The sequence below is a fragment of the Megascapheus bottae genome, chromosome 5 (assembly GCF_031878675.1).
Source record: "Megascapheus bottae isolate mThoBot1 chromosome 5, mThoBot2.hap1, whole genome shotgun sequence".
Classification (NCBI taxonomy): Eukaryota; Metazoa; Chordata; class Mammalia; order Rodentia; family Geomyidae; genus Megascapheus; species Megascapheus bottae.
The window spans coordinates 24977371-25000579 of record NC_143513.1 but is presented as its reverse complement, the minus strand read 5'-3'; the positions used below and the strand labels follow the sequence as shown (position 1 = coordinate 25000579).

The window sequence follows — 23209 nt, the reverse complement described above, 5'->3', positions numbered from 1 at the left end:
ACTGAGGTTGGAACTCAAGGCCTGAGCCTTGCTCAATTTTCCTTGTTGGGCTGGTGCTCTGCCTAGCTTTTTATTAGGTATTTTGGAGATGGAATCTCCTAGACTTTTCTGCCTGGGCTGACTTTCACCCACAATCCCATGGAACTCAGCCCCCTTACTAGATAGGAATATAGGTGTGAGCCATAGGTGCTGTTGCTACCTCTCTATTTCCTCTTTATTTCCTATGTATGTGCTTCATTTCAGTCAAAATTAGTTGCCAAGTTAGGCAACTGGGGAGTTATCCTAGATTCCTTAATTCAACCTAAAACTAAACTTTCAATTTCATTGCCTAAATATGAACTAAGCCTCTTTCTTTCTGTTTTGCCACAACCCAGTCTATTTTAGGAGTGGTTGACCCATTGGCTGACTCAGTGGTCAGGGAGTTGAGAACTCTATGGGATGCTTTCTCTTGAGATCGGATAATGATGGAAAAATGCATTACCAAATATTTTGAGTATTCTCCCACTCTGCCAGCCCCAGACATCACTCTCTGAATATACTCCAAAACCATAGACAGAAGAATTTAATACATGTAATGCTTTTCCTTCCATTTACACTATCATAAATTACAAAGTATTGTTCACTTCACAAAATAAAACCATTTCCAGATATTCTTTGACAGTATCAAGAAGTACATAAACTACAACAGACAAAACTGTACAGTTGAGAGGAACACTGAGAGGAGGACCAGGGAGAACCATTCTGGTTCTGGTTTGCCTGGATGCAGCAAAGTCCATCTGCAGGGCTAAGGAGGGGGGGCGTCCTCTCAGGAAACAACTCACCATGCTCCTCTTTTCACTCCACCTGACACATAGCAATTCTCTTCTGGCCACTCCAAAGCAAGCCGTGTAATTACATGAATTATTTCAGACAATCAGAAGGATAGACACTGCAGTTAAATTTTAAAAAGAAATAGGAAATGTACAATTTTCAATGCCTTAAATAGTTCACTTATGTTACAAAATATAGAGTCTTGGTGTGAAAGGCTCATGCTAAGATAAATATAACTGAAAGGATGGAACTCTAGTAATAAAATCATATTTAATTATTTCTAATACAGAGATTTTTTTCATTAAGGAGGAACACACATTTGATAAAATCAACATTATTCATTCTTACATTAAAAATAGGTTTGTTTCTAAAATGAAAATAAAAAAAATTAAAATTATTCTGTAGGCTTATTTTCATCGGTACAGAATCATGACAAGAGAAAATAAATCAGACATGCCATTAATATAACTCACAGGTCCTGGCTGGGAAGAAAAGAGGAAAAGTGCTATTTTTTTTAACATGGCCCAGTTACATCCAGTGTTCTCTAATAATTTTAAGATGACCACCTTCAGTATGTTCTAGGTGACACACTTAGCATAGAGGAAAGCTGTGATTAATTCTATGACGTCCTTTGGGAATTCCCAACACGAAAAGAAGATGTGTATCAGATCATTCTCTAATTGTTATAAACATATACTGTACAATAACAGAAAGCAAGTGTGTAAAAGCAAAAGCTATCCAAAAAGCTTATACATATGTGGGAGGTAAAATCTCACAGGAAAGCACTGGAAAGGATAAGAGGTATGTCAAGATACTACGGCATTTGTGGTCGGCGTTTTCTGGGCATCACAGCAAGAATGCAGGACAAAGAATGCAGGATATAATCAGTCAATGCACTGCATTGAGTTCTATTTGCTAAAATAAAGTAACATTCTTGCAGCCAAAATAAAAATACATTTTACAAAATAGGCTTCATTTAACATTTAACATATAGAATTGTCTTTTTTGTTTAAGCAAAACAATGTATAACAATATCAAGTACCTTTTGAGTTAAGTTCCCTTTTGTGACTGAGAAGACTGAAGCTTAATGGTCTATGTTGTTTAATAAGTTAAAGAAAGATTTATTAATCACTCTTCCAGCAAACAGACATACATACGAGGCACAGCAAGAGATCCAAGGCCAGTGGTTTTCATCCCATGGCCCTTGCTCTCACGTGGGAGGGGAGAATGAGACTGCCTCCCAACTCTGCAATCCACTGTGGTCCAGGAAACTCTGTCACTTGTTGAAAAAACAAATCAAGTGTAAGAAATGTTTTTACTTCTTTTGCTCTATCAGCTTGGAGAGGGCTAGGGCCCTTTCAGCTCATTTCCGTGATGGATTAGAACAAAACATCTTCATTTTCTATTAAAATCTGCACGATAAGCTTCTGGTACCGCATGTCATGAAGCGTGGTGAGGGTGCTGTCCTCGGGAGGCCTCATCAGTGTGGGCCCGAAAACTATTCCCAGATTCTCTGCATTCATGAAATTGTCCTTTTCGTTCATAGTCACCCTGTAAAACAAATATGGTCACTGACATGTGGAGTAGACTTGAGGAATGTTTTATAAGCTGACTCTGTACTTATGTCTGAGAAGCAAACCAAGTGGCAGAATGGCAGGGTGTGTGTGTGTGTGTGTGTGTGTGTGTGTGTGTGTGTATTGATCCTAGGGCTTGAACTCAGAGATGAGGCTAGTACTATACCACTTGAATCACAGCTTTTTATTTCTCTGGTGAGTAATTGGAGATAAGTTCTGGGACTTTCCTGCCCAGGTTGGCTTTGAACTGTGACCCTCAGATCTTAACCTCTTGAGTAGCTAGTATTACAGGTATAAGCCACAGGTTTCTGTTTAGAATTTTTTTTAATTGCTTTGCCATTTAACAAAGCCACTTATAAATACAATGAGTCGTGATCACTGTCATTCCTTTCAACATTCTCCTCCCATCAATCTCAACCCTGCCCTTTCCTAACTTTTCTTAATTTTGTAGGTTCTACATGGAATTCTTGACTGTATTTTCCTTTCTTTTTTCTCTTCATTTGTCTACCCCTCTCCCCTTGACCTCACCCCACCCCTTTCATGTACTCATTTTTTGGTGTTTACTTTGTTAAAGTCTGACTTTACCTTTCTAGGGAATTACACTACTTAGGTTGTCCCTTGAATCTACCATATTTCAGTTAATACACAAGTATACATTTGCATACCACCCAATGTATTTACTTCTATGTTCATAAACTAATTATAGCTTCCACCTATGAGTAAAAACATACAACCTTTGTTTCTCTGGGCCTGACTTATTTCATTTAGTATAATTTTTTCCAGGTTCTTCCATTTCTTTGCAAACAATATGATTATTTTTAATGCAATTTTTGTATTTTTTTACCTTTTAAGTTATTAACATTGACTTCATTTAGTGGGAATTAAAAAAGTGACTCTTCAATTACTAAATAACTGTGGAGCTAATAGTTAAGGAAATTGGTTTGGAAGGGCAGAAGATGATTAGCTGGCCTATGGTACCTACAGGAGTTTTCTATGGCTGTCTGGTTTCCTTTTCTACACCCAACGACTAGCTATTCTACTGAAGAGGGCAGCTAAGAGCATGCTTCCCGTGTGCTGGGAGGTCTGGTGCCAGAAGAGAAAAATGGCTTTTAGAATGGGCTATCAAGAGTTTAGTAAGAGCCAGCCTATTATCATTGGAAGGAAGATTGCTGGAAATGATCAGTCCTGAAGCACATCATTTCTAGTTCTCACAGGATGAGGGATGGAACAGTAATTATTGTCAGAACTGAAAATCATTCCAATTTCCAAATAATTGTAGAGCCGGAACGAATGAAGTTCAAATCTCAAAGTTGGCTCACTGCTATTTAGTTTTATACTGCTAGCTAGTATAAAAAATTGTAAAAATTATCTTCTTGCTGTCAGGAATTTAGGTTTTAGAATGCTCAAAGGAGTTCTACAAAGAGAAACAGATAAATAAACCATGACTAGGTTTTGAGAACACGCCCCTTTGCTGTTTATTCCTTTAGAGCTAATTTATGATCAGCCAATTAATAATTACATCATTCTAATGTTGCAAAGTTACAGACATGGTGGGCAATAGGACATTCTTCATTATTAAAGTACTTACCTCACTCTAGGAACTCAGGCCTTATACTATACTATAACAGATGGCTCACAAACATACCACAATAAAAGCATGAATTTATTGGCATTTACAATCCAGTTGGGAGATGACAGATTTTATTTTTCTCATAGAACTTTGCTTGGAATAAAAGAAACCATTTACAGCCCACTAAAAACTAAGTGTGATGTTCCTATGCTATTACTATGAAAATTACTTGAACTCATGAATTAGTCAAAACACATTATTCTTGGGGAAGCTGGTACTGGGTTTGAACTCAGGGGGCTGTCCCTTAGCCTTTTCATTCAAGGCTGTGCCCTACCAAAATGAACCACATTGCTTCCTCTGGCTTTTTACTGGTTAATTATAGATAAAAGTTTTTTTTTCTGTTATGGCTGGCTTCAAATTACCATCTTCAAATCTCAGTCTCCTGAGTAGCTAGGATTATAGGAGTGAGAACTCAACACCCAGCTACAAACTATATTTTTAATGAGTTACATGTTATACTCCATGCTCACCATAGATCTAAGCAACCATCTTGTAAGACAGGAAAATAGAAAGCTAGGTACTTAGTGTTCTTTTGCATGCATTTTGAAGACATTTCTTATGTATCTTCATAAAGCATAGAAGTGGCCACCCAGATATTCAAAGGTCAAAGTATTCAAAAGTCAATTCATTAATCTCATTAAGATTGTACAGAGGAACAAAATGCAAAGCTTAAAGAGCAGTGTCTAGAGCTAGAGGCTCCAATGTTCCATAAACATCCAAAACATCTCACATTGACAAAGATGGTATAGAGCGAGCTAGCTACCTTCCAACTTGCCCCCCAATAATCCTTATCTGCGAATATGAGCAGGAAGGATTCTTGCTCACTTGCTTCTAACTTATAAACAGCAAAGCCAAAAGGATGCTATGAGTTTAAGCTATGAAAGGCGTCTTTCATTTTGGGTTCTCTTGCATGCTCTGAGGGAAGCTGTCTAGGAAGCTACCCACATGGCAAGGGACTGAAGGTTGCTTCTAGCAAATAAGTTGGTGAGGAAGTAAGCTGGTCAGTCCAGTAGTCTTTGAAAAGCTGTATTCTGCTAGCAATCTGGTAGAAAGATTGAAATCTCATCAATGTCTTTGAGCCCAAAGTTTCTAGCTAACTCATTGAAATGATAGTGCATTTTTCTTATTTTAAAGTTTCAGGACAATTTGTTGCTTGGAGACAAAAATACAAAGTAAAACTGCATGCATCCAGAACAATTTTTGGAATGTGCTTTCTCAAAGGCCACTGGGCCCAGAAGAATGGGCTTGGGGTACAAAGCAAAAGGGATATCAGAACACAAAGAACACACGGCGCTTAGGTAAGAGAAAAATGGAAGCACAGAGAAACTGTGAACAGAAGGGATAGTTAAAACAGAATGGAAAGTTCTTCTTCTTCTTCCTCTTCCTCCTCCTCCTCCTCCTCCTCCTCCTCCTCCTCCCTCTTACTCCTCCATCTCCTCCTCCTCTTCTTCTTCCTCCTTCTCCTCCTCCTCTTCCATCTCCTCCTCCTCCTCCTCCTCCTCCTCCTCCTCCTACTTTTCCTCCTCCTCCTTCTTCTTCCTCTTCCTCTTCCTCTTCCTCTTCTTATCTTCTGCTTGGATCAGTTGTGGAGTTTGAACTCTGGGCCTGGATTTTTTACTCAAAGGCCAGTGCTTAACCACTTAGAGCCACAGCACCACTTCTGATTTTCTGGTGGTTAATTGGAGGCAAGTGTCTCATGGACTTTCCTAACTAGGCTGGCTTTGCACCATGATCCTAAGATCTCAGCCTCCCAAGTAGTCAGGATTACAGGCATGGGCTGCCAGTGCGCTGCTGAGTGTGGACTCTTGACTAACTTCCCTAGTTGTCAATCTTAGATTTATCAGTCTGAATTACCCATCACTCTCCCTAAATGTCAGTAGTCTAAGGGGTAACCCAAGGCCTCTAATAGTAGCCGTCTCTTAGGAATGACACATGGTAATTATATGGAGCAGTTCTGGCATTGACTTGGGGTTCCAGAAACTAGGAGTAGTGTTAGCCCAAGGAAAAGGCAACACAGTTCATTGTCAATTAATTTTTATTTTGGGAGTCAGTACTACTGGGTTCAGAGCCTCCAACTTACAAGGCAAGTGCTCTATGACTTGGGCCAGGCCCCATACCCTTAGCATACTTTACTTTTAAAAACGTGCCTGTCCCCTCTTGAACCAGGATGCATTGGGGTCAGTCAGTAAGGGACATGCTGACTTACTTCTTGAGGTGGATCATTAGGTATCGCAGGGTCTCGTAGTGGGCAGGAGGCAGCAGCAGCAGCACTTCATGGACTGCTTCCAACCTCTCATCAGCATTGGAGATTTCTGAAGCAAGCATCCCAAACACATGTTAGTGACAGCGGTGACATTCAAGTTTCCAGAACATAACAAGAGACCTGTTTTGCTTGTCTTAGACACAAATGGAAAAAGTTTAACCTTCATTTATTTTACTTGATCAGTTTGCTTGCATCCTGCCTTCTTCCAAAAAGACAATGAGCCTGAGTACTACCACGTGCTGACTCAAAGTGTGTGATGTAGGCGGCTGAAGGGCGGATGCTTCCTCATCCTGCAGGAATTGGCACAGGCACAGGGTATGATTTGTCCTTCTTTATTTTAAACATTTTTTTATTATTCCCAAGTAGTTGTACAAGATGTTTCAATTCAACATATCAGTTTATGAGTATAATGTGTCTTGATCAGTGTTACCCTTTTATGATTCTCCCCCACAACTCCAACCCCACCCATCCTCTCAATTATCCTATTTCCATTTTCATACACATAACTGAATAGTCTGGTTACATTAGCCCACCCTTCCTCTCTCCATTCATCTATGTCTGGTTGACATCACTTATTCTCCTGCCCCCAAGAAAATATATTCCAGTTTCCTGTGCTCACTTTGTTGAACTGTGGGTTAGTTGCTCAACTAACTATAAGTTAATTGTATTATTGTCCTTCTGAACATTGATTTGCTGAAATCTCATTATTTCAAATTTCAGTTTCAGCTATACTACCTGTGGTACTCTTAAATTGTCTTTATTTGATGGGTTTGTTTGTGCAATGCAAGCACACTGATACATGGAGCGGGTAACTATACCTATACTAAAGCAATTTTCACCAAAGTGCTGATAGAGTTAACCCTGTTCAGGTTAAGAAACAGGTACTACATATCACACAAAAGGAAATGTGTAGGAATTTTTAATTTCTGGTATTGGAAGATACTCAAAGAAACCCTATCCTCCTGAATAAAAAGCACGCAGCCACTACAATCTCCATCGGGCTATCAGAACCCAAAGAAGGTTTTTTTTAAACCATGGAGAAAGCCAGAGCTCATCTGGAAATTGTATTTTGCACAAATCCTACCCTGCCTTTGTTTTTTTCTGCCAGACATTCATTGGTATGTTGAATCATTCACACCATAAAGATTTAAAAACCACCCCCTCCTCCCACAAAAATCACAAAAGCATTGCAAAGTAAGGTTTATTTTTATGTCATGCATCTGAGCATCTTATTGCCTGTTCCTAGCAAAATGGACCCCTTTCCTTCAAAACTTCCCCTTTCATTTTATTCTCCCTCCCAAGGACAATGGATCCAGCTGAAATAGAACTGTGAGCTGATAGGAGACAGATGCTAATGTTCCATTCCCCGATTTGAGAACTCAAGTTTTCAATGCGTAGCTTTTATCCTTTGTAAAAACAGATGATAAGCTTTTTTAAAAAGCAGATGAAAAAGATTAACTAGAAGATATGTATAAGAGGTCCTGGTGCAGGATAAGGAAACAAAAGCCATATAATAAGTGACTGTTGTCCTTAATGTACTATGTTATCGCTCATCTCTTTTGCCATCCCTTGGTTATCTCATATTGTTACAATATTTCACCTTGTTATTTGATATATTTTATATGTGCTTAATTGGTTCTTTGAAATTGGATAGGGAAGGGGGGAAATCAAGATAAGCGGGGGTGGGGGAAGAGTGGGAGGGAAATGGGGACCATGTCATGAGAAAGGGTATCAATGTTTGTGAAGTTATGCACCTTCTATCTGGTGAATATAATGTAACCCTTCTATTAATCACAATAAAAAAACTATAAAAAAAAGAGGTCCTGGTGCAGTGCTTGATAGAAAATTCTTGGTTTTCTGATTAGCAGCAAAGCTGAGACGTGACTTGAATGGATTAATGATGTCATTTTGCCATGGCTGGAAGTAGGCTATACAGATATTCTTGGAAAACTCCTGACCTATTACTGAAACATTCATGCTTTCTCAATAAATACCATAATAGGCCTCCTCTGCTGGTATACAAGGATGCTGGGGATGGACAGAGCTGTCTGGCTCCCAGCGTTTACCCATAGAATTGGCTTCATATAGGTTCAGCTCACCTAATAACCTTGGCCTAGTTTTCTATTGAGTGAGTTTGTACCTCACTTGGCAAAAACAAGTACTCACTGAACAATTAAAACCATTCTGATTTTAAATTTTCTTGATCAAAAGCACTATATATATATATTAAAAATGGATAGTTGTAGTTCTCTGTACTTACTTGCTGCTTCTATAAATTTGGAATAGGTATCGTATGTGATGACAGGGATGGGTAAGTCTCTGAAATACAGTTTCAGGGCTCCAGTGATAATGTTGATGTCTGGATAGATGTTGGCAGAAATATCTGCCTTTTCACCATCTGAAACACAGTTAATGATCCAGGTTCTAATTAAGGTTGCACTTTACCAAGTTAAAGCATGTACAGCAAGAAAATAGGCATCTAGCAGAGAATGTTCCATGACAAGTCTTAGCTAAATCTTTTTTGGCTTCTAATAACTGAGGCACAGGAGGTAACAGAAAGGAATTTTGTAATAGAGGGGTAGATCTGAAGTGAAGACATCAGAAATTTAGCATAGGGTTGAAGACCTTAGCAATGTGTTAAATAGAATTTTCACACACAGTTTATATATATTATAGACTCAAAAGTGACAACCCAATGGAATAGAAGGGAATGAAGAAGTTCTACTGAATCTCCATTAGTATTCTTTGGCCGCAAGACATACACAAAATGACTGCGAATTCCTTTGGTTTCTTCAGTCTTTCAGATTTCCTAAAGTGGCTTTGAACTTGACTTTTCCCTCAAGGCTCCTAGGAATTCAATCCATGAGACTTTAACCTTGTTTCATATATAAGTGAGACTGTATTTCTTGACATCTTCTAACCTTTAAGACATCTTTTAACTTTTTATTCTACCATCAATAAATGCCACTCTATTTTTTGTGTGTGTGGGTCATGGGACTTGAACTCAGCCTGGGCGCTGTCCTCGAGTTCTTCAGCGCAAGGCTGCTGCCCTACCTCTGGGCCTGAGCATTGTCTCTGAGCTCTTCAGCTGAAGCCTGCCCCCCTATGCTATGCCCTTCCCATTTTCTACAGGTTAATTGGAGAGAAGAGCTTCAGGTCCTTTTGATCCTCAGATCTCAGCCTCCTGAGTAGCTAGTATTACAGGCATGAGCCACCATGCTGGGCTAAATACCACTCTATTTAAACTATCAAATACTATAAAGCTTTTTTTCCAAATAAAAAAGTTTAATTAAATGGAGGCTATCAACAGCTTTTATATGGAATATTAAAAGGATAAATATTTAAATAGCTTTATTATTTGTTTTTATTGTACTATAGTCTGAACTCAGCAATTCGTACTATTACATGCCCTAAATATGGTTTTGAAGCTAAAAACAATGCTGTGCCTGATCAGAAAACAATAAGAGCAAAGCCAATAAGAAATAGTGACCCAATTACTTAGATATCTGATAAAAAATACTAAAACTTTACCACATGCCTATACTTTCATAGTTTAACTATGGTACCTCAAAGAAAACCGAGACACTCCCTTTAGTTAGGACTGGATAGAGTGAAAGAAAGACATATAGCCATGATTAAAAGAAGAAAAGATGGTATGCTGGGAACATGCAAAAAAAAAAAAAAAAAACTAGAAAAGGAAATGGAGGTCAGGCCATCTTGTGGTAGTCAGGGAGACTTCATGAAAGACAAAAGAATTCTGATTAAAAGATGTTTTCCCGACAAAGATGTGTATATGCTGCAGATGGAGAGACATGTGAGTCACAACTCTTTCTTGGGACAACCATGAAGGTGTATTTTAGAAATGTTGAACTATAACAAGGTTGAGGAGCTGGAGATGAATAGGAAAAACCACATCCTTAAAGACTTTGCATCCTATGCAGTAGTCTATTGGTTCTTTCCTTTGGCTGATTGCATGGGAATGTCTTAGCAAATTCATTAGAAATTCAGATTCTTGTGTTCATTCAACTTTTTATACTTGACCAAAGGGATTATAGACATTGGAGAATTTGTGTCATCGTCACAAAGAACACTCCACTGATCTGGCCATATCTGTGCTCTTTTCTTTTGAGCTTTGAGACAAGAGTCATCAGAATAGAATCCTGCAGTGAGGATACAGGTGCACTGTGTACTTGGTACCCATTCTACTCATCTACGTGGTGTGTGTGTGTGTGTATGCACAAGTGGCTTACTGAGGCTTGATCTCAGGGCCTTATGTTCCTGTTTAGCTTTGTTTTGCCCAAAGCTGATAGTCTACCACTTGAGTTACACTTCTGTTTCCAGACTTTTACTGATTCATTGGAGATAAAATTCTCACAGACTTTTCTTTTTGTCCTGGACAAGCTTCAAATTGCAGTTCTCAAATATCTACTTCTTCTTTTTTTTTTTGCCAGTCCTGGGCTTGAGCTCAGGGCCTGAGCACTGTCCTTGGACTTTCTCAAGGCTAGAGCTCTACCACTTGAGCCTCAGCACCACTTCTGGCTTTTTTCTATGTATGTGGTACCGAGGAATCGAACCCGGGTCTTCATGCATGCTAGGCAAGCACTTTAACCACTAGGCCAAACTCCTGGCCCCAAATATCTACTTCTTGATTTGGCAGGATTACAGGTCTGAACCACCAGTACCTGGCTTTTTTTCATCTCTTAAGCTAACTTTCCTATAGGGTCATTTAATCCTAGCTTTTAAGAAAAAGCAAACAAACAAACAGCCCCCCAAAAACTTTCCCCAGAAACACAGAACTGGGAACTTTTTTAAAGCATCATTTGGCAGCTTCCTGAAGAACAACCCTTAGTGGTTCTGAAGGTAGCACTCCTGGGACAAATCAAATGATGATCACGACACAAGCTTACCTCTATCAAATGCCATCTTGACATCTTCAATGTGTTCTGTGAACCCAGAGACTCGGTAAAGCCCTTCTGACTTTAATCCTGTGGAGTGAGAGGTGGGAGAGAGAAGAAATTTTTACTTCAGTTTCCTGAAATATCTAAATATAAAGATTCTAATTTCATATTTATACTGTGTGCTATCAGGAAATGAGAAAATATAGTTAGTGGTCTTGTAAATCATGTCCCATTAACGTCAGAGCTCGGTCTTGCCGGTCCCTGTTTCCACAGAAGTCTGTCTTCATTTGCTTGTTTATGGGTGGACATATTAATGGAGAGCAGGTCTTCTTCCCGCCTGGCTTTGCAAAGCGAACTGGTAGCTCAGATTCTAAATAACCGGAGTTTACTTTCTTCTATTCCTCATCCAGCTGGGCAGTTAGTTTACTGGTTTGGGCAGAAACCTGGCTTTCTCCCTGTATCTTTTTAGTCTACATACTGGTTTCACTGCAGCCCTACAATTTCCAAATATGTGTAATACTTCCTAATCTGATTTTCCTGGAGAAATTTATATTTCACAAGTTTGTGTTTAATCATAAACAAGACAACAGGATAAATAACCAGGCATGATTGATTTCACTGTTATATCTTTAGATAGTGGATCATAAAAAATGATGTGGGAAAATAAAATTGTATTTGTTGATTCTGGAAACTTGGTTGCTGTATACTTAGGCTAAGAATAAAAGACTTGGCTTCTTGAACTTATTGATTTGTTAACTTATGTTCTAAAAATATCTCTTGTTCTTTAATACACTGTGGGAAATATATAAGGTTAAAACAGCAGAAGGAATAGAAAATTAGATTTCAAATTTTGAATGTCAAAACTTAGGTGCTGTCAAAATTACAGTGACAGCAAAAAAACCCCCAATCAAATGGCTTTTGTAGCATAATATGTTGCATGCTTAATAACTAACACATTTGTACATTTTTAGTTGGGTAAATATTGAGCAAGTATATACTAATAGTATGTATTATCTGTCATTTACTTTCCATTAGTTTATATCAGACTACAAACATGGCATACACACCATCATCTGCTCTCTGTGTGACCACAGCCAACATTCTTTATCTTGTTTCTTTTTCTTTTTCTTTCTATTTATTTTTTTGTGGGTCATGGGATTATACTCTGGGTCTTGGTGCTGTCCCTGAGCTCTTCATCTCAAGGCTACCACCCTTCCCCTTGAGCCATAGCCCCACTTTCCATTTTCTAGTAGTTAATTGGAGATAAGAGTCTCTGGTTCTTTAGTGCCTGGGCTGACTTTGAACCACTATCCTCAGATTTCAGCCTCCTGAGTAGCTAAGAGCCACTGCACCCAGCTTGCCAACATTCTTAGTTGATCTCAGATATGTTGCCCCAATATCATCTGAACAGATTGCCACAGATCAACTGGAGGTGGCCCACAAGATAAAACTTGGGTATCATTGTATTCCCAATGGTGGTGCATACAAGCTCATCTCAGTATGACCGCAACATGAGCTTCACTTAGGTTACATCATAATAGCTGACAGGAACACACAGAAGTAGCCCCTGTCTTTTGGGAGGAGAGAATATTTTTGAGAAGCTAATCTTTGAAGAAAGTGATGAGGGGGAGTGTAAGAGTTTGTAGAGTAGTAGAGAATACCAGCTGCTTTTCTGATGTTTATTCTCTCATTTTTGTCTTAAATGGGAAGTTTTAAAGGATTTTTCAAAAGAGTTTTTAAAAGATTGATTGCCATAACAATGACAGAAGCAAAAGCATATGTTTTGGGGGTATGATAGTCAAGGATGGAGTCTTCTTTCCCCTTTCCATTGGTTGGGAATGAGATGAAGTTAACCAAGTTGACTCATGCAGATGAAGATAGTGCTCAAGGATAACAGGAAATTGCAGGGACTGGGATCCTGCCATCAAGGAACTGATCAGCTAGCCTTGCACTGTTTCCAATGCTGAGATTGTTTCTGGAGAGATCAATTGGTTTCCCTTTTGCTGGAGACATCATAGTTTGGGATTTTTATGGCAATCTGCTAAACAGATTTGAAGGTAGAATTAGATGAGTTGGTCATTCTAAGAGATGTTGAAAGGATACAGGTCATGTCCCATATATTGGCCATTATGATACGTTATTTGTGTGTCAACTCATTTTAATGCTACCATTATCTTACAAGGTACAGCTGAGTACACTCACTTTATAAATAAAGGATCTATTCAGACAAAATGAATGATTTCCTCAAGGTCATATTTCCATTGACGGCTATACAGGTGGGAGCATATCAGGTAAATTTTGTACCAGTGGACCACTGTGTTCCACTTATTTATTTGCCCAAGCCTCTATTGCTGTAATCTCCTCACTGAGACTTCCTTGACATAAATACATAAGTTGGGTTATCCTATTGTAATAGGCAGGCTTAATACTATGCTCCCAGAGACTTTCTCCCTAAATAATAGCCATAGTGGTAACTTTAGAGTGCTAAAATTACTCAGATAAGGATCATTATGGGATGACACAAGCTTCTCTATAGAAGTGATTTCAGTCTTCGATCACAATTGCTCTTAAATTCCTAAGAGCAGGACCCAGGCCAACTGTCCTTGAGTCTTTCCCCTAGAACCAGGACATTCCCGTCTCCCCTTACCTACCCTAGCCTTTACACCAATGCATTTTTCTAGATTAAAAGGCATTTGTTGCTATGAGAGAAAAGTAGAGAAAAGGGAGTAGGCATTTCGATGGCCTGTAATTGTCAGAGCAAGTCGTCAGGGAATAGAAAGCTATGATTTTCATATTCCAGTGGAGAGAATAACAATTGCCTAATCCCTAAGATTCACAAAATAAAAATTCAATATTCTAGTTTCAGAAAGAATGAAATAATTCGTCAATGACTAGATACTTTTAGGATATGTTAAGCCAATGTGTATACCATGATAGATATCAACTGTAGCAGGATATAGTAAATGGTTAAAATATTATGAAGCTCTTACAATACATGGTCCAGTTATCTGAGCTACATCCAGCCATCCAAGTTCTTGTAAGCTAATCACAGTATGAACCCGGATACTGAATAGTAGCCAAAAAAAGCAAAAGTAAAGGAAAGATAATTCTGGTATACTTTGGAAAGTGTTTCTGTCTTCATTGCTACCTTAATATCTTCATTGCAAAGATCTTTATAATCTTTTAATGTTTTTCTTTGAAATAAACATTAGAAGGGAAGTTTTATGTGAAAGGCCATAGTATGAGTAGATCAATAAGTTTATTAAGTTCCTTTTATTATGCCAGCACTGAGGCTTGAACACAGACCTTGGGCTCTGTCATTGAATGTTTTTGCTCGAGACTAGTGTTTTACCACTTAAGCCAGCTCCACTTCTGGCTTAGATTTTCTTCTTCAGGCTTTGAATCAGAACCTTCAAATCTCAGCCTCCTGAGTAGCTAGAGTTTTAGGCATGAGCCTGCAGTTCTTGTCAATATAAGTACCTTTTATTTTAAAGGTTATACATAGTCGTATATTCTTCTTCTATTTAAAAAGTCACAATAAAGGTTATATGCACAAGAGTTACAGTCACATAAGTCAGGTAAATAGTACATTTTTAAAATAGTATCATCTTTACCCTTGCACTCCCTGTTTTTCTCTCAGTCCCTACCCACAAGTTGTATTGTTTTCCATATCATATCTAGCTGTGTTTGTTCATCCTTTGTCCCTCCCAAAGACAGCTAAATGAACGAACAAGATAAAAGGAAAAGAAAGCAAAATAGTAACAAGGAAAAAAAGAAGCTTTCTCAATATATGCACTTTTAAAGATCCGATTCAAAACCTCCTCCATCAGAAATTGTTACTGCCCTCAAATAAGAATAAGAAATTGTTGGGCCGGGAGTTTGGCCTAGTGGTAGAGTGCTTGCCTAGCATGCAGGAAAACCTGGGTTCAACTCCTCGGTACCACATACATAGAAAAAAGTCGGAAGTGGTGGTGCGGCTCAAGTGGTAGAGCTCTAGCCTTGAGCAAGTCCAAGGACAGTGCTCAGGCCCTGAGCTGAAGCCCAGGACTGGCAAAAAAAAAAGAATAAGACATTGGTAAATGTCCTTAAATGGGAATAAAACATTTCCTCTGTAGCTCCATGGTACTTTTGAATATGTTCATTTGCATGTGTCCTTCTGATTTCCCATGTTACATATGAAGTTTTAAAGTTGAGAATGGCAGTTCTTTTCCATATGGCTTATACAGGAAATAAAAATGGAGACCATTGTTTGGACATAGGTTATTTTTCTGAATATGTATAGGTTATTTTACCCACAAAGAGTACAGTAGAGTGTGTCAATTTCCTTTGATAATATTAAAAACTAGAGAGTAGAAAGCATACTGCCATAGTATTATAGGAGAGAGTGTTTTCCAAACCTCTTGCTTCAATTTCTCGAATACAGATGTCAACCACCATGGGCCTCTGAGTATTGTGAGCCTTCACAAGTGTAGTGAGGTCACAGCAGTAGACTTTCTTGATCCTCTTGAGATCAGGCTGGCAGTCATTGGGAACATGCTTGGAACACTGCTTGTGTACATTCAACCCACAGTCTGTAAACAAAGAAGCCACATTAGCCTTGCCTAGCACTTTTGTCAAAGCTCCACACAAATTATATATTGCCCAAAATAAAAACAGTAACACCCAACTCTTTGATGTCTTTTTCTGGAACATCCATTCCACTTGGAGGCAATATTCTCCCCTAGATGAATATAAGATTCTCCTTAGCTGGGCTCAGTGGCTCATGTCTGTAATCCTAGCTACTAAGTACGCTGAGGATCAAGATTCAAAGCCAGCCTGGGTATAAAAGGACCCATGACTCTTATCTCCAATTAACCTCTAGAAAAAAACCCACGGGAAGTGGGGCTTGGTTCAAGGCTGGAGCTCAGAGATAATGCCCAGTCCCAGGGATAGGGGAGTAGCCTTGAGCTAAAGTGCTCAGGGACAGCGCCCAAGCCAGAGTTCAAAGCCCCAGGACCCACAAAAAAAAAAAAAGATTCTCCTTGACTCACTAAACTTACTTAATTTCCCCCCTCCCTCCCAATATCCTTTTCTGTTACTGGACTTTGAGAACAGGACACCTGGTATGATAGTTCAGGTCATTAATCAGGCTGTTTGCAGGTTTCCCCCCTTTTAAGCTTGAAATGATTTGGGATCACAAGGGCTTTTGCATTTGCTTTTGGTTCCTCTCAATAACCATGATTTATTAAGGACAGGGAGACTTATGCTACATTATTTCCTTAAGTCCTTGGTGTTGCTTTGCAGAAGACATAGTTACTTTATCTTTGGGAAATCTTTGGTCTGATGTGGTCCGGGGCCTTTGCTGGAAAATTGCCTATAGCTTCAGTCTCTTTCTTCTTATTGAGAAATTTGGGGAGGCCATTCTCCCTGGATTTGGCTTTTTCTGATACTTATTTCTTCATCTCCACTACTTAAGAGTACCTGGGCATTGATAATTTATGACAACACCATGCAATGTTATAATTAGAGCCATTATTTATAAAGTTCACATCAAGAGCTGAAACTGAATTTTAAGTTCAATATCCACATTTGAAAGTCTTGATAGGAGTTATTATCCACTGATAGAATTTCTCTACCAGTAAAATAGCATAGTCTATATACTGAAATCTTTGAGTATATATCCAGATGTCAAATTACCAGATAATATTCGTTTTAATTTTTCTTTACAAGTGCAATTTAAGAACTGAAGCAATCAGATGGTTTTCTTTGTAGATGATCTATTGAAATTAAGATATTGTGTAACAAGTATAAAGTGCATTAGTTTTAATAACCCACAAAACACCACGTGCTGAAAATGAACTCTAGATTAGCTAAAAAGTCTTAAATTATGGAGACTGATAGCAATGTCTGTGGTTCTTTTTAACCTATAATAAGCACTTTCAGCCTTTCTGCTCTGTGGAGGAAACATTGGGTCAACAAGTATCCATTGGAGAGAATTAATATTATGGCATTATAATGTGTTCTATTTAAAAAAATCTGAAAAAATTCCAAAACCCTTCATCCTAGATAAAGTTGCTGACCACAGTTAATGTGAAGCCCAGATATTTGTTTGAAAAATATTGACTTTGGACTAATTTCCTGCCAAAATTGGATAATAACAGCATTGAGCAATATTTTTTGATAAGTATCAGCTTGAACAGGTTAAATGAATGAACACTGAGTAATTCTAATAGCCTATACTACTCAGTGATTGAACGAGAGATCCTTTACAGTGTGAGTCCATTACTGTTAGAGCATTTGAACACTGTAGAGAGGCTAACTCTAACTGGATTTGTCACTCTGGCTCAGGGATCTGCAATAAGAAAGCAAAAAGATTTGAACAATCCAGGTACTCAGCACATGACTGTGCTGTTGATAGAGTGGGAGCCAAGAAAGGCCATTCCAGGTAGAGGAAGGCTGAGGCTGCATGATCCTTCAATCTCAAATAGGCAATATGGGTATGATTAATGAGTGGAGTGTTTGCAAAGAATTGTTTGGGGGGAAAATTCAAACCCTAGTGAGGAGAAAAACCAGTGATGGAGTCAGTGGAAACCTGATTAACATCAGAGCAGGCTGTTACAGCTCCCTGCAAAACAGTTGGAAGCTCAGTGAACACATTCATTTGGCCACCTTTTGGCATTTCTGTTGAACATCTCTTAATAACATGTGTTGTAATATGTTCACTGTTAGCAAAGGGTGGGTATATCTAATTCTGTTTATAAAAAATCACCCAAGATTTCCACCTACTTTGGAAATATGCAATATCAAATTAAAGTAAGTAGTTTCACTGCTGATCTGATGGCAAAAAAAAAATATCGAACATGGACTTTGGAGTCCAACTGCTTTTTAATTTTTCCTGTTCTACCACTTACTATGTGGCCAGAAGCAATTAACAATTATTTCTAAGACTCATTTCCTTTTTCATTTAATGGGAGATAATTGCATCTTCCCTGAGGTCTTTGGTGATAGGAAGTGGTATGATAGATGGAAGGTGTTGAGTTTGGTATCTGTGGCAAATGCTCTCACCTTTCTACTAAGATGGAGTAGAAAGCAAATGTAGCTTTTGGATTTATACAATCCCAGCAGAACTGATTAATTTCCTCTTAAAGACTACTGACCTTTTGGGGTGTCAGGTGGGTCTTAAAGAAATACATTTGCTTATTTTGTTTTCTTGCATGAAGGCATTATATTCCTTTCACTCCAATCCTGCTAACAATTAGAATAACCTCCTCATTAAGCACGAGAGGCCTTTCACATTCCATAAATTGAGACATTTGAGTTCATCTGGATATAGTCTCCAGCTCTGGAGAGGTGACAGTATACATAAGTAGAAAAGGAGAAGAAAGTTTTGTTTGTACCTGAGCAGCGGACTCCTTGGGCAATGAGCCCCCACATGAAATTGGCACAATATTCACACCAGTGAGGGCCTCGGAATGTATGGACCTGTGATCCAAAAGAGAAGAAGAGTGTCAGAAGGTTCAATTATCTAGACACACATGGCCTTGAACATGAAACACGTGGATCATCTTGAGGAAACAATGGCATTAGCCAGTCATCCTTGGCCGGACCTTGTTCATCCAGGAAGGCAGAGCTGCAAACTGATCTGCAAAAAACAGAGATGTGCTTTGATCTTTGAAATCCTCCACTGAGCCACCAAGCCAGAAAGGAATGTGAAGAAACAGTAAGATCACAGGCCCATGACATCAGCAAAGAAATGAGACTTTTCACCCAAAACAAGGAACTGTATGCTCAGATCCAAAATAACCTGACCTGCATTTAGCACAGCAAGTTCTGGAAGGCCCAACTCAATTATCATGTCCTTTAGACTAAAGTTACTCTAGCTATCTATAGAATATCCAGCCAGGTATAAATAAGACATGATTATGGGATAATTAAAAAGTCCCAAAACTTTGAGCCACTTGAAAAACAAAAAAGGAATCGGCTGAGAATGCAGGCTATGAATAGGGTCTACTTTCCCCACACACAGAGCCTATATTCAGCAGGCCAAGGTATGGCTTTCACATGAGTAAACTGGGAGTCATTCCTGATTGGCCAAAGGGCAATGACTCAGGCATCACCCAATGAAATACCTGCTGATACCTTAGTCAGTTAAATAGTTCAAAAATCTCAAAGTAGGGATGATTTTTATCTCAGATTTCAGCTTCAAATCCTCTTGTAACAGATTCATAAGTTAAAAAAGAAAAAAATGTAAAACAAAAGTAGTTGTTCTTTGTCAGTAAAGAACTTCAAGAAACTGAGTGAGGGTATATTCTTGGCAAGTTGAATGAGGCCATGATTAGCCAAAAACCCACCATAGATAAGTCTGCTAAGGGTATTCAAGAAAAGGTCCTGAAATTTTACAAAATTCAAAAAAAGTAAAATAAAAGTAAAAGAAATATAAACACTATTTTTAATAGACTAGGATGTTATATATAGTATATTACTTTATTTCCCCAAAAATCAGCATGAAAAGTATGGTCACAATTTAGAGGATATTCAACAGATCTCTACTTAAGTGAAAATAATATCATATTGATCTCTCTGTTCATTCCTACACATTAGTAATTAGGTGCATATCATATGGAATTTACAAGTGAGTAAAAGCAAAGAGATAAGTTAATAAGTAAAAGAAATAATTTGTGACTGGTTTCCATGCAATAAAGTTAATCAATAATTGTCTTTTGCATTTCAACTTATGATTTGAAATCTGCCCATTATCTTATTACTATTTTGAAAATCAAGGAAACAAATCTTTCATCATTGTTTACTATTTGTTTCTACTCATAATTGTTTTCTACAGAGAAGTATTCTGCAAGGGTAAGGCCAGGCAGATACAATGTACTCCTTGTAGGAAAATAGAGAAGCTATACTGGGAGTATGTTACATTCTCATAGGCTAAATGCCACGATTCATTCAGAGGCCCACTGTAATTGATCTTAGTATGAAAAGAAATACTTTCTTTATAAAATGTCCTGCTAGCATTTGAACATTTTCTAAACTTACCCATCATTAATGCTCTACTAGAAACACTCTAAAGTGCTAATTTGGCAATAAAGTGGATTATTAATGCACTGGTATAATGGCAACTAAGTGCAAAACAACATGTGAACTACATCAAAACATAGTACAAAAACAGATACAGAAGGAAGATCAGGATTAAGAAGGCCTATTGTTATCCATGATGGTGAGAGAGGCATCTCTAGCATGGTGCCCTGAAAAAAGAGAAGAGCCACTTTTGTACAGAAAGGGTAGCCAACATCCCGATAGGAGGCCTTGCAGGAACTAAAGATCTTGACAAGATTACACAACCAAAGGCCAAGGTGGTCAGAACATGGAAAGTGAGAGTTAGAGAAATGGAGGTAAGGTTCAATACAGGAAAGCAAAAGTCATACCGGACCTTGAAGGATTTATGAATACGTGAGGGTTTGGTTTTAATCTAAGAACTTCAGGAAATTCTTGGAGGATTTCGAGAGATGATTCATTAACTCTGACTACCATGTTGAAATGGATGGGAGGACATTAACAGTGGAATAGATTTAGAGCCCATGTAGTAGACCATTTGAGAAAAAATAGATGAGGAGACCAGGAGGAGATGGCAAGGGAAGAAATATGAAGTGTATTTTGAATATAGAATTATATAACCTGATAATAAAACAAATGTGAGCATTTGAAGGAGGCAGAATTTTTTTTAAAAAATGCATCTTATATCTAGATTAGGAACCAGGGAGATGCCATATCATTTGCTGAGGGAGAAAATACCCTTTAGTGAAGAAGTTCAAGAGTCACCTTTGGATTAGCCAGGGTTAAATGCTATTATGATAATCAGGTTAGCAACCAAGAATTGGATGGCCTGGAAGAGTGATGTGCGTAGAGGAATATCTATAACCTCTCAACAAGTGTTGGTATTTTAAATTGGAGAAATAGATAAAAATGATTAGGAAAAGTGAGTAGAAAATTAAGAAAAGATGCTCAATTTCATGTATTCAGTGCCCCCAAATTTATAAAAAAAAAAAGGAAAAAAGTATTTCAGAAGATAATGGCTAAAGTAAAGAAAGACTTAAGGAAGGAAGGAATGTATACTAAGTAGTAAAAGGTCCAATTAGAGAAGAATTAAATAATTGATTCAAACATGGGGAAATCACTGGCAGCTTTAGCAAGAACAATCTTCTTGAAATGATAAGGATAAAATTAAGAATCAAAGAAACTAAACAATAATTGGGAAGTAGGGGACCAGAGAAATATGAAGGCAACCCCATCAAAAAATTTAGCTATTACATCCAGAAGATGACTCAATGGAATGAAAGGAAGGAGATGGTATTTGTCATTTGTTTATTTTGTTTTGTTTTAGATGGGGAAATATCAGGGCATGTTGACTCATTTTGAAATTGACATAATAAGATCCTGGAGATGTAGGAGAGATAGAAGATAAACAAAGAAAAGTTATGATCCTGAGAAGCTTAGAAATGCTGAAGTTGAGATAATATATGCAAGCATAATTCAAAGAGAAAAAGTGCTAAAAGTTCACAGAATTAATGACCTGAATTTTTATATTTTGAAACGTCAAATGAATGTCAAACATTTTTATTCACAAAAGATAAATAAAAATAATCTATACCTACATAGACCATTGAAAAGTGCCAAAAGATAAGCAAAATCAGAAAAAAATTAAATGTTGCTTGCAAAACAACAGCAATTAGTGTAAAAACAGACTTCTCAGCAAAAAGACATTAGTAGATTATGAGATAATTTCACGAAAGTGCTCAGATTAAAATGTTACCAATTTAATACTTATAGCTACTAATATCACTCCAGAGAAGAGTAAAGTAAATACATTTCTATTCAAATGCAAGAGTTTTATGTCACTCAGTGACATGCTAAAAGTATGTTTCTACTTGATGTAAACTGAATGTAGGAGGAATTAAAGGACTCAAAGCCCCAAAGTGAACAAGAACACTAAATATGGGTCAATCGAACCAAATTCTATCAGCACAAAACAGTCACCACAGATGATTGTTTGGGACTTTAAAATGATAAAAAATTAAAAACTGAAAGGGAAAAGAATTTAACCATACTAAGCCTTTTAATTTCAGGGAATACTTTAATTATTAATGTAATAAAATTTTGAGCATATAAAATAAAGGAGAATAGGATATATAAATTAAAATATACAGAAAGGAGAGAGAGTTAGAGATTTAATCAAGAAAAAAAGATGGAAAAAGCAGTAATGGAGTCATGGTTTAAGTGGTAGAGAACCAACGAAAGCAAGCCAGAAGGCACAAGGCCCTGTATTCAAACCCCAGTTCCACAAAAGAAAACAAAAGACAAACAAGTCAGGTGCTCAGAAGACTGAGTCCTGAAGATACTGGCTTTTTAAATTAGCATCAGCTAGGCGCAGTGGCTCACACCTGTAATCCTAGCTACTCAGGAGACTGAGATCTGAAGATCAAGTTCAAAGCCAGCCTGGGCACAAAAGGACCTGAGATTCTTATCTCCAATTAATCTCTGGAAAAGCGGAAAGTGGGACTTGGATCAAGGGTAGCATGGTAGCCTTGAGCTGAAGAGCTCAGGGACAGCACCCAGGCTGAGTTCAAGCCCCATGGCCTCACCCCCCCCCCCAAAGTTAGCTTCAGCAGACCAATTTGAGACCTTTGCATCTCCAACTAACCAGCAAAAAGCCAGATATGAAGGTGTGGCCCAAGTGATAACCTCGAAAGAAAAATTTAACTAAGATCATGGGCTCAGCATATGAGCATTAGTACTAGCAAAAATAAACAATTGGAACAGTTTCATAAGCTGACCACAAACGAAGTCTAAGTATATCCAGAAGCATTAGCACCATATGTGCTATATTTAACTACAATGGAAATAAAATTATCAATAAACAATAACAGGCAAATACAAGTATGTCAGATATGATGTCTTTGGAACCAGTGACACACAGAGCAATGATTAGAAAGCAAGCCACATGTAGATGGAGACTTGGAGACTTGGTGCATCTCAGAGGGGCTTTATAAAA

The 23209-nt window shown here is 38.0% G+C and overlaps 1 protein-coding gene across 2 annotated transcripts in view; it reads right to left on the bottom strand.

Annotated features, from left to right (window-relative positions):
- Window positions 1–539: 539 nt before the first annotated feature.
- Window positions 540–23209, bottom strand: part of Chn2 (chimerin 2) — a 45965-nt gene continuing 23295 nt past the window's right edge. For both annotated transcript variants that reach the window (XM_090332816.1, XM_090332815.1), the window contains 6 exons: window positions 18552–18636; window positions 15573–15746; window positions 11185–11262; window positions 8538–8675; window positions 6221–6326; window positions 540–2361 (listed from right to left, as the gene is read on the bottom strand). In XM_090332816.1, coding sequence (XP_090188942.1) covers window positions 2190–2361; window positions 6221–6326; window positions 8538–8675; window positions 11185–11262; window positions 15573–15746; window positions 18552–18636 — 753 coding nt within the window. In that variant the 3' untranslated portion in view covers window positions 540–2189. The remainder of the gene's footprint in view (window positions 2362–6220; window positions 6327–8537; window positions 8676–11184; window positions 11263–15572; window positions 15747–18551; window positions 18637–23209) is intronic.